Source organism: Oncorhynchus tshawytscha, linkage group LG11 (genome assembly GCF_018296145.1).
Source record: "Oncorhynchus tshawytscha isolate Ot180627B linkage group LG11, Otsh_v2.0, whole genome shotgun sequence".
NCBI classification, from domain to species: domain Eukaryota; kingdom Metazoa; phylum Chordata; class Actinopteri; order Salmoniformes; family Salmonidae; genus Oncorhynchus; species Oncorhynchus tshawytscha.
Genome location: NC_056439.1, coordinates 33,964,878 through 33,976,995, shown reverse-complemented (window position 1 = coordinate 33,976,995; position 12,118 = coordinate 33,964,878). Strand labels below are relative to the sequence as shown.

The 12,118-nt window shown below is 42.4% G+C and overlaps 1 protein-coding gene across 1 annotated transcript; it reads left to right on the top strand.

Annotated features, from left to right (window-relative positions):
* Positions 1-1,205: 1,205 nt before the first annotated feature.
* On the top strand, positions 1,206-10,685 carry LOC112233141 (thrombospondin-1). The gene is made up of 22 exons (XM_024400549.2): positions 1,206-1,405; positions 1,545-1,634; positions 1,790-2,349; positions 2,617-2,692; positions 2,922-3,014; positions 3,119-3,228; positions 3,553-3,678; positions 4,310-4,406; positions 4,695-4,868; positions 4,974-5,150; positions 5,242-5,415; positions 5,519-5,799; positions 5,918-6,136; positions 6,237-6,344; positions 6,502-6,661; positions 6,756-6,874; positions 7,368-7,602; positions 7,788-8,015; positions 8,136-8,407; positions 8,519-8,616; positions 8,731-8,870; positions 8,983-10,685. The coding sequence occupies exons 2-22, from the start codon at positions 1,571-1,573 to the stop codon at positions 8,988-8,990; spliced, it is 3,519 nt and encodes a 1,172-aa protein (XP_024256317.1). The 5' UTR covers positions 1,206-1,405; positions 1,545-1,570; the 3' UTR covers positions 8,991-10,685.
* Positions 10,686-12,118: the final 1,433 nt, after the last annotated feature.

The following is a 12,118-nucleotide window of genomic DNA, read 5'->3' as shown; positions in this document are numbered from 1 at the left end:
CTGTCTATCTCATGTATTTATAGGACCCCCTCTATTTTAGGGAGTAAGTCATGATGCATCGGCGGTAAGGTGCTGTGAGTCTTCTGCTGTTTGCCCAGAGTGTTTCCATCACTGTCATTGTCTCTTCCTCATTTCTGCTCCTATCCACATCTGGAGGGAAGTTACTTTTCCAATAATTAGCTAACATTGATTTTGGGTAAAATGCTTCATCTGAAAAAGTGAAATGTGGAACAATTCTCAATCAGGAAGGGGGGAATCTGTCATTACATAATAGGGGGCAACCAAAAGGAGGTTTAAGAGGGTTTAAGAATGACTCATAGGCTATGCATGGCTCTACCTTTCACATGATTGGTGATGTCATGTTAGGCAAAGAACCCAAGGAAGTGATGGAAATGATCAGATACATATGAGGATGATTATTTCCCTTTTTATGTTTCATTTATAATACAAAATGAATACATGATCAATAAACATGAACGGTTTCAGTATCAGCTGAAGTGTAATAACAGAATAAAATCTTAAATACCCCAATAAAATCCTAAATATAGTCTATAGTCTAATATAGCCCAAAATCCCTAGAGGCAATAACGTTTTCTGAAGTTATACTTTCTTCACTTTTCTCATCTTCATGTGAGGATGGAAAGTCTGACCAACTCAAATCTAAACTCACACATCGCCTCCCAGTGGATGAACTGTGAATGAAAGAGGAATAGATCAGCAATAGGCCTATGCATCCTCTCAAAAAGCCAAAATATTCACATTAATTTATATATACATTTGCCATTAGCTTATATCATATTAAAGTATTATTTTTCCATTTATATATGACTATCTCGAAAACATATTGGCTAACAATCCACATGTTTTTATTTTAAGGGGATCTACATGGTTAATTCTGTAAATCATGACAATTTTTTGTACATTTTATTAAAAAGAGACAAGAAAATAAAGAGGGAAGCATATTTGACAAAGAATGTACTTTTTACAGGAAACGACTGGTTGGCCCCTGTCCTCTATAAAATATTTATATGGAAATTCGGCTCTGGAATGCATTTTTTTCCTATGTGTAGCCTTCGCCTTGGATATTACTCTCAGCGTCATGAGGTAAGAAGATAAGGTCGTCCCTTTTTCTTTCTGCGATCTGATTGGAGGAGATGTTGTCTCAGGAATGTCATGAAACTATTGAAATAGCACTTATGCCCGCAGTGTTAGTAGAATAGTTTGAGCATCAGAATAAAGAAAGAACAAACTTGAAAAAGAGTTTTCAGCGAACATAAGATTACTAAAACTATTCAACGAAGGGAATAAACTTGGAGAATTTAAGAAGAAATAACGGAACAACGAAACTGTGAAAATCCAGGGCTTTCCTCAACTGATCCATCTGTGATTTATTTATTTTATTCAGGTTGGTAAATTTTAATAATAATATTTTCTTTAAATAACATGTAGCTTTTTAAAAGATACTTATTACGTTTTCATAATGGGCCTGTAATCTTGAGAAGTGTGTAAATGACTACCTATTTAACTGTTTTTCTACTTTCTAGTTGAAACAGATTTCTGAGGTTTCAAGATGAAGTTGATAGGAATATTTCTCCTTTTGGTGCTTTGGACTTGTGAGGGCAGCCGGGTAGCAGGTGAGTTTTTGGAAACTTGGGTAAACATTATAACATTTTTGACAATATGCTTTTTAAAATCAACAATGGAATTATTCTGTTAAAAGTTCCTGCAATATTTTGTCTGTGAACGTGAAGTTTCCAAGAGAGACTCATTACAGTTTCTCCCTTCACAGAGAGTGGAGATGATAACGGTGTATACGACCTATTCGAGCTTGTGAAAGTGAACAAGAGGCACCAAGGAGTTACCTTGGTAAAAGGCGCAGATCCCTACAGCCCAGCCTATAAGGTCTTGAACGCAGACCTGATCCCCCCGGTTCCCGAGATCTCCTTCAGGGACCTCATTGATTCAGTACAAGCTGAAAGAGGATTCCTTCTCCTCGTCAACTTCAAGCAGTTCAAGAAAACCAGGGGTAGTATTTTGACTGTGGAGAAGAATGACGGATCAGGACCGATATTCGAAATTATTTCTAATGGCAAGGCGCAAACTCTGGATGTGGTATACTCCACCGGGAACAAGCAACAGGTAGTGTCCATAGAAGATGCAGATCTAGCGACAGGACATTGGAAGAATATCACGCTGTTCATTCAGGAAGATCGTGCCCAGCTGTTCGTAGGATGTGAAGAGATCAATATATCCGAAATAGACGTGCCCATCCAAAAGGTCCTGACGCATGAGGTTGCTGACATTGCCCGTCTGAGAATTGGAAAAGGAGCTGTGAAAGACAGATTTATGGTAAATATGACTTGATTCATGTGTTCATAAATACATTGCAAATAATGTTGTAATTATGTTTAAAAATAAATGTTACACTTCTGAAGTTTATAGCCTATTCTGAGTAGCCCCAACCTCGTGGATCGCGCACTGCGCAACGTTTGGCGTCCAGAGATGTGATATGATTTGACATAAACAGTTAGATATTATGATCCCTAAGGAAATGTATTGAAAAGTTGGAGACGTGTGAATATGGAATAGCTCTAACTGGAATGTGTATTTGTGCAGGGAGTGCTTCAGAACGTGCGCTTCGTTTTTGGAACCACGTTGGAGGCAATCATGCGCAATAAGGGATGCCAAAGCTGTAAGTGTGATTTACAAAATTAATGTTATAAAAAATATATTTTTGCATTTAAATGTTGTAATTACTGTATAAGTTGATGTTATTCATTGCTTTTTAGTTGTAAAAATCTAAATGCCTTTCATTACCAAATATAATTACTAGTACCGGAATTCTATATGGCCATTGATAAAGTCTCTTCAGGTGGATGCTATTATGATGTTCATGGAAATTACTGTCTGTCCTCCTCCAGCTGAAACATTGGCTGATGTCATGACCCTGGACAACCCAGTCAATGGGTCTAGCCCAGCAATAAGGACTGATTACACTGGCCACAAAAGCAAAGGTGAGACCATACTTCACTCTGCAGGGACAAGACCATTTGCGCCTACTGGTCTGTGCTCATGTGAAGGAGGGAGGTGACTAACTGATTGCTTTTCTCCTCTTTAGAAATTCAGCAGGTCTGTGGCTTTTCCTGTGAGGATATCACCAGCATGTTCAAGGAGCTCAAGGGACTCGGCGTGGTTGTTAAGCAGCTGTCAAACGAGCTCAACAGAGTGGTAAGCACAGAAAGCAGCTGGGTCTGTGCACTGTCATCCTTCCTCCCTCCCTCTCAAGTCTATCTGTTCCCAGTTAAAACCTCTCCACTGCACAGCCACTTGCCCTTGGAATGGCAGACCCTGACAGATCATAATGGCTGCCATGTGAATACACAAATATGTTTGGCTGCCATTGAATTTGTATTTGCTTTAGTTAAATCAAGCTATGTCTTAATCACCATGTTGATTGGTAATTAATTATACTGGAACCGTGGCCATGTAAAAGTTTCCATCCTATTGTCTAGACACGTGTCCCTCTCTCTCCCTCCCCTCTTCTGTGTTCAGAATAAGGAGAGCACTCTGCTCATGAACCAGATGAGAATCCACCGTGGGGTCTGTCTTCACAACGGCATTGTGCACAAGGACAAAGATGAGTGGACCGTGGACGGCTGCACAGAGTGTACCTGCCAGGTAGGTGTCATCACACTTGGTGGAATGCAGTTATTAAGTAACCCAGCCAGTAGTAAACTGTGTGAAAACCAGGCAGTAGCTCCTCAACCCCTTCTGTAGTGAGGTGTTAATGGGCTCTTGTGTTTAGGCTCTTGTGACTAGGCAGTGTCTGTCTGCTAGCCATCACCTCACCTCTAATGAGATGTTTGAGAGAATAGCAATAACGCAGTAGGGGGATTCTGCCCTGTCAAACTCCTCTCTCTCTCACTTTCTCTCTCACTAAGGGTGTTATTGTAGTTATCTAGTTGGCTAAGTATCAAGAATGTGTATTTAATTAGTACATCTGCAGAGACCCTCTGTTCTGCCTTTCCCACTGTCACCGTCCTTCCCTCCAGACCCCCAGCACAGTGCTTGTCCTGAACCCTAGAGCAGGTGCACAGATCTAGGACGGTAGCACAGCGGGGATCCCCCTGCCCCAGCCAAACATCATCCCAATGTTCCCAAACATAGCAATTAGTCCTGGCAAAGCAGCAACCACTTTTGCACAATGCAAAGTTAATGGTCCAGATTATTTTCCCGTCTGTCCTTGTTGTAGCCGGACAGCCTGCTCTGGAGACAAACTATTTACTAATTTCAGCAATCCTCTCTATAGAACTCTGCCACTGTGTGTCGCAAAATCTCTTGTCCCCTGATGCCCTGTGCCAACGCCACCGTGCCCGATGGAGAGTGCTGCCCACGTTGTGGAACCCGTAAGTACTCTTCTACTGTTGAAAACAAGCCTGTAACAGTATTGTAGTACTTTTTTGTGAGGTGGACATGAACTTTTTTTGACAACCTGCCTATCAGGTGTATTTTAATTTGGAGAAGTCTTCCTTTATCATTTGTCAGTCATTCACATTCCCTGAGTACCCCTTGGAATGCCAGGTCTCAAATCTCCAGGGCTAAATTTATTCAAATAGACTGTTCTTTGAAAATCCTTTGCCCCCCTGGCTGAGCTCTGCAGTGTTAATCGCTCTCCCATTGTCTCTCCCCCCCAGCGAGTGACTATGCTGAGGATGGCTGGTCCCCCTGGTCTGAATGGACTCATTGTTCTGTGTCTTGTGGACGGGGAATCCAGCAGCGCGGTCGATCATGCGACCGCATCAACAGCAATTGCGAGGGCACCTCTGTGCAGACCCGCGACTGCTACCCTCAGGAATGTGACAAGCGCTGTGAGTAAACCTACCATTTCTACTCAACAGTATCTCTCAGTACCATACATCTCATGTGTACTGTAGTAGCACATTAACTAATAATTATGTGTCTGTCCTTTACAGTCAAGCAGGATGGTGGTTGGAGCCACTGGTCTCCCTGGTCCTCCTGCTCTGTGACCTGTGGTGAAGGAGTCATCACCCGCATTCGCCTTTGCAACTCCCCAACTCCCCAGATGGGAGGCAGAGACTGCCAAGGACAAGGCAGAGAGACCGAGGTCTGCCAGAAATCACCATGTCCAAGTAAGTAGAAGAGCAGCATCTAAACACATGTGCCTATCTATCTGTCTGGAGATACAGCTGTAACTCATCTCTCTCTCTCACTGTACATTAGTTGACGGAGTCTGGGGACCCTGGTCTTTATGGGACACCTGCTCTGTCACCTGTGGAGGTGGATTCCAGACTCGCCAGCGTCTTTGTAACAACCCTACCCCCAAATACGGAGGAAAGGAATGTCAGGGCGATGGCAAAACATCCCAACTGTGTGGAAAAGAGGACTGCCCTATTGGTACGAATTGTGTTAATAGATTATGGCATTTGTTATTTTTACCTAAAAGTGTACAAATCTATTTTTGTTCAGTATTTTAAAATCAATATGCTTCTTTATATAGATGGCTGTCTGTCCAACCCCTGCTTTGCTGGTGCTAAGTGTATCAGCTTTGATGATGGTTCCTGGAAGTGTGGCGCATGCCCAGTGGGCTACACCGGAGACGGCATCAACTGCAAGGACATCGATGAGTGCAAGGAGGTCCGTGACGCATGCTTCACACTCAACGGAGTCCACCGCTGTGAGAACACTGAGCCTGGTTACAACTGCCTTGCCTGCCCCCCTCGCTACTCAGGACAACAGCCCTTCGGGAGAGGAGTGGAGCAGGCAACAGCCAAGAAACAGGTGAGACAAACTCTGGCTACTGCAACAAAATACACAAACGTGAGAATTTCTATTTATTCTAATGCTAGGTCAGCAGCACATCTTAACCCTTTAGTATGCATCTCTCCCTTCCCCCTAGGTGTGCACACCCCGTAACCCCTGCCAAGACGGCAGCCATGATTGCAACAAGAATGCCAACTGTATCTACCTGGGTCAGTTCAGCGACACTATGTTCCGCTGTGAGTGCAAACCAGGTTACGCTGGCAATGGTCACATCTGTGGAGATGACACTGACCTGGATGGATGGCCCAACAAAGACCTCCTATGTGTGGAGAATGCCACCTACCACTGCAAGAAGGTAGGAAGGATCACTCCCCCAGCACTGCACAAAGTCTATCCCTAGCTTCTCCACTGTGTTATTGTGGTTATGACTCTCTAACCAACCCTTTTTTTTTCAGGACAACTGTCCAAACCTTCCCAACTCTGGACAGGAGGATCACGACAAAGATGGGCTTGGTGACGCTTGCGATCACGATGATGACAATGATGGGATCCCTGATGATAGGGTGAGAGATCAAAACAGGACTTGGTTATCCACAAAGAAACCAAACAAAGCAATCAGTATTCCTTTCTCTTATGGGTTAGATAAATTGGAGGAGTCAGGGGGAAAGCTAGTAGCATATGAACAATGTAGTAATGGTGTACATTTTTTCAAATTATTAGGACAACTGCCCAATGGTCTACAACCCCGCTCAGTATGATGTGGACAGAGATGACGTTGGTGATCGATGTGATAACTGTGTGCATGAGAGTAACCCCGACCAAGTCGACACAGACAACAACGGAGAGGGGGATGCCTGTGCTATTGACATTGACGGTGATGGTAAGAGATCATCACTCCTCCAACATCAGACAATGAAATCTCTCAGTCCTTAAAAGTTGTCATAGACTGATATAAATGTGTGTTCACTTCGCAGGCATTCTAAATGAGAGGGACAACTGCCCATACGTCTACAATGTGGACCAGAGAGACACTGACGGGGATGGAGTGGGAGACCACTGCGACAATTGCCCTCTTGAAAACAACCCAGACCAGGTAACTGCAGCTTTCATCTTCTACTACATAAGAACCCAATCTTATCAAGTATCTTGGAGGGAAGTAGAACTATCATAGAGCCCCGCCTCTTAGGACAGTAGCCATAGATTGCACCTGTGCTCAGCTTTAATGAAAGACAGGAATGTGAAAATGTGAAAGCTGGGAGAAGAATGAGTGCAATTCTCCCTCTCTCCTTATTCATTCCCCCCTTCTGAATAGATATGAATGTGTATGTGTGTGTGTGTGTAGTCTTGCCAAGGTTCAAGGAAACAGTATTCTTGTTTGAAGGGAAATTACTAGCATACCTGAAGACAAGGGGGCACAAGGATGAGGGATAGAATAGCACCTCTCATATTGGGGGAGATTACTTAAGTTGAGAGTGGTGAAATACATTCATTATGTCTGAGTGCATTGAATTAGAGCCACGTTTATCTCATACAAGTGTGAAATAATGTGTTTTTGTGAAGACTAAATTAATTGTGTTGTTCTACAGATTGACTCTGACTCAGACCGTGTGGGAGACAAGTGCGACAACAACCAGGACATTGATGAGGACGGTCATCAGAACAACTTGGACAACTGTCCCTATATCCCCAATGCCAACCAGGCTGACCACGACAAAGACGGCAAGGGTGACGCCTGTGACCACGATGATGACAACGACGGTATCCCTGACGACAAGGACAACTGTAGGCTGGCCTTTAACCCTGACCAGCTGGACTCTGATGGTGAGTCACTCTCTTCGGTAGCTCTATCAAACATTGGCGCCATTCAACTGACCTATTGAATGATTCATCTAGAAAGACAAAGTACTCTCTACAGAAATGCAGTCACAGAGATTACTATAGGGTTGGTTAGCTTGTTGTCTCCATGAAGAAATGTCTAAGTGCATTTCTCTGCCTCCTCCTTTCAGGTGATGGTCGTGGAGATGTTTGCAAAGATGACTTTGACCAAGACAACATTCTTGATATCTACGATGTGTGCCCTGAGAACTTTGACATCAGTGAGACGGACTTCCGCAGGTTCCAGATGGTACCACTAGACCCCAAGGGAACCTCCCAGATCGACCCCAACTGGGTGGTCCGTCACCAGGGCAAAGAACTGGTGCAGACCGTCAACTGTGACCCTGGCATCGCTGTTGGTACGTACTTGTAACATATAGATAACACCTTAGGAACTAAAGAGAACAACTACAAAACTACCATTCGTAGATTATGGGTCCATTGAGAAAAGTCCTAACCAACTTCTTTGTTGTCTATAGGGTTCGATGAGTTCAACGCAGTGGACTTCAGTGGAACGTTCTTTATCAACACAGACAGGGACGATGACTATGCTGGATTTGTGTTTGGGTACCAGTCCAGCTCCAGGTTCTACGTGGTAATGTGGAAGCAGATCACACAGACCTATTGGTCCCACACGCCGACCAGAGCTCAGGGCTACTCCGGAGTGTCCATCAAAGTGGTCAACTCCACCACAGGACCTGGGGAGCATCTGAGGAACGCCCTCTGGCACACCGGTGACACTGCTGGACAGGTACGGTCAGCTTCAGTCCACATTACAAGCCCAAAGCACATAAGAGCAGTGAGAGAGAAAACCACTGGGTAGGAAACATTTCTCATGTCTTTTTGTTATTCCTCCTCTTAGGTGCGTACTCTGTGGCACGACCCCAAGAACATCGGCTGGAAAGACTACACTGCCTACAGATGGCACCTGATCCACCGGCCCAAGTCTGGACTCATCAGGTGAGCTCAGATTAGCTTTAGCTCTGAACTCTTTAGCTCCTCTGCCTTTACTGAAGCCACATAAACTCCTGCTTTCATGTGCTGATGATCTCATGTCATCTTCCTTCCTTTCAGAGTTGTGATGTATGAAGGCAAGAGAATCATGGCCGATTCCGGAAATATCTACGACAATACCTATGCTGGTGGAAGACTAGGCATGTATGTCTTCTCTCAGGAGATGACATACTTCTCAGACCTCAAATATGAATGCAAAGGTAAGATGCTTTCAGGAATGTTTTGTCAAACAAAAAAATGACTTGCTCATGCCCTTTTAGTCAAAATATGTACAGGGTTTTAACTGATTATTTCCTTCTCTTTTTCCTGCAGATTCTTAATCGGACTAGAGAGAGGCTCGTAAGAAGAATGTATTTACCTGCTCAAATATAAATATAACATATGACCTGGGACCATATCTTTATTACTCTTTACTTTGCGACAAGCACATTGGTGGAATGGAGAGCAAGTGTGTGGGATTGAGGCAGAATGGACATAGGCTAACTGCCTGCCCTATGATGACTAGACCCCTGCACTATCAGCAGGTTGAGCATAACTTTGCTCAGTGAAGAAATCAGATAGATTTCTCTGCACTTCTGAATTAGTTGCTATCCCACTCTGGATGGAGGTCTAAAGGGAAGAGTATTTTCATTATTTCCGAGCATTACTTCAGCTCTGCAGTGGACTCAAAAGGACTTGACTTGTTTCCAATTGAAGAAAGCAGTAGGATATTTACTACAGATGGGCCAGAGATGCCCCTTAAAGGAACTATTGAGGGACCGTGGACGGTATGGATTGGCTGTTACTATCAATGAGAGTGAATGTTTGTCTGCGTGTATGCTACCCATGAAGAGCTTTGTGATAAAGACACTTAAGCCAATTGTAGTCAAGGCATTAGCCATTTCAAATTCGGTAACTAAGTGGCTTCTAGTAGACCCTTGCAGTTCAGCTCAGTATGAAGTATGTCTTCAGGGTTTGACCAGGCTTGCTAAGTGGTTTCTCAGGAAAGAACTCTAGATGATATATGGAATGAGCACAGAAGCAGGACTAGCACCCAAAGCCAATATAGACTACTAGCGAACAACACAACTGCTATTTCGCCAGGATTCCAGGATGTCTTTTTTTTTCCATCTTAGCTCAAACATTAGTGGAGAGGGACAGAAACACATGGGCCAGTCTAACCTGCCTTGAGAGGACTATTGTTACCAAGGTTGTACATAAGTTATTATTTATTTTATTTGCTACCAGTTGAGAGTATTGACACATGATCCTAGAGTTAGGATATCTCTCATCTTTATTCATCTCTGTCTTATTGTCATTAAAACCCGTTCTAAATAACTGGAATCTTGAAACAGGGTATAAATCCCTCTAAAAAAGTCCTCTCATAGCAGGGTGCAGTATTAACTCTCACGCCAACCTTCCAAAATAGACAAATTAGGTGTCATTTAAATCCCATTGTTCTTCTGCACAGTATGTCTGACTTGTGTGCTTGAGAATTTGTGTATATTTCTGATGGGGAAAACAAAGGAAAACCTTTATGTACAAATATTACCTCATTATTTTTTTGATTGAAACCAACAAAACATGAGAGTACCCTTTTAGCACCAGAGTATACATAGGTTGGCTTCTTTTTTTGTGTGTCACTGTAGTACAATCATTTTTTTATGATGTATATAAAATGGTTTTTTTTGTAGCAGAAAATTCCCCTAAAGTTTTAAAAACGTTTTCTGAAATATGTTGTGCTTTATGTATGTCCTGTGCATTTGTAATGGATAAATTATTGTTATGTTTGTCTGTTCTATGTTAAGAGGTTATTTAACGTGTAGATATATGCTATTTAAATAATTTATCAAGAAACGTGATCCGTGTTCCTGATTGGATAAACTTGTTTGCACACTGACATGAGGATGTCTTTGGATATTGTTTTGTTCAGTATTTTTTACTTTACTATAAGTGATGCTTGTCTATAAACATTTTTACCATAGTTTTACATTTTGTAATGTCAACCGAACAATAAATACATCAGGAAAAATATATCATCATTGTTTTTGTCCTTTCCTTGCTTATGGATGTATTCTCAGCTTTGATATGCACAGTACTATGAAGCATTAAACAGAAATAGGTCATGTTCTGTAAACTCTGATGGAATCTATCACTTTAGTCTGGGGAGTCCTCGAAGAAAGGGAGTATCCTTGAGAAGTGAACAGCATGGAAATTTAGGATGAACTAAAGTCCACATTCAATAGGACTTTCACACTACAATATCCCCTTGAAAACACGATCCCACACCTAAGGAGACAAGGAATTTAGCAACAAAGCCTTCAAAATTATTAGTTTATGGAAAAAACTCAAGTTGCGTCAATGTCTACCACCTTATACTATTACAAATGTAGAGCTATTACACAATATAACCCACACCAATGTGTCTAGTTTTCTTGGAATTTCCCAGTGAATAAAACCTAAAATACCTTACAGAGTCACACCTATCTGAGGCATTCCACAGACCTACAGCCTTTGCTCTTTGGCTTTTGTAGAGGTGCTAAGAGACAGTGAGCTTGTACACTGAGTTGACAAAACATTAGGAACACCTTCCCTTTTGCCCCCAGAACAGCGTCAATTCGTCAGGGCATGGACTCTAGAAAAAGTGCTGCAAGCACTCCACAGGGATGCTGGCCCACTCCAAAGGCAGGATGTCCTTTGAGTGGTGGACCATTCTTGATACACACGGGAAACTGTTGAGCATGAAAAATCCAGCAGCGTTGCAGGTCTTGACACAAACCTGTGCGCCTGGCAACTACTACCATACTCTGTTCAAATGCACTTACATCTTTTGTCTTGCCCATTCACTTTCTGAATGGCACACATACACAATCCATGTCTCACAGCTTATTATTATTTAGTTTTTACCTGTCTCTTCCCCTTCATCTACACTGATTGAAGTGGATTTAACAGGTGATATCAATAAGGGATCATAGCTTTCACCTGGTCAGTCTGTGTGATCCTAATGTGTTGTACACTCATTGTATATTGTGTACAAATATAATTTTAAGAGGGTTGATTCAGGCATTTTACATGGCACATCTCTTGACAGTCAAAGGCAACACTGCAAATACATGCCAAATCCAAGTCCAGACAGCCCCTGCTTGCTACTGCTCTCTTTACCTCAGAGTTTACCTCATTGTTATGGAATGAAAGTTAGCAGATCATACCTAGAGGATGGCATTGGCTACTCAAATCACTCTGATTAAACCATACTATTCTGTCAATACCTGCAATAATGATTTGATAGATTGCGACATCGGTTTCCCTTCAGAGACATCTACTGACTAAGTGAATTGGTGTTAAACTGCTTTTGTGAAATAATAATCATTAGATGGGTGCTTACATTTGTCCAATTTCACACATGTAGAATGTGTATTATATTTGTGTGAATTGGAAATTTGCGATTTGAATATCCCACTCCCACTGA

What these genes read in the sequence shown, in the direction of transcription:
- LOC112233141 (XM_024400549.2), top strand. Translation starts at nt 1,571, where the DNA reads ATGAAGTTGATAGGAATATTTCTCCTTTTGGTGCTTTGGACTTGTGAG. An exon ending in TGAGGGCAGCCGGGTAGCAG is followed by an intron (nt 1,635 to 1,789) that starts GTGAGTTTTTGG and finishes CTCCCTTCACAG; the next exon opens with AGAGTGGAGATGATAACGGT. An exon ending in TCAGGAATGTGACAAGCGCT is followed by an intron (nt 4,869 to 4,973) that starts GTGAGTAAACCT and finishes TGTCCTTTACAG; the next exon opens with TCAAGCAGGATGGTGGTTGG.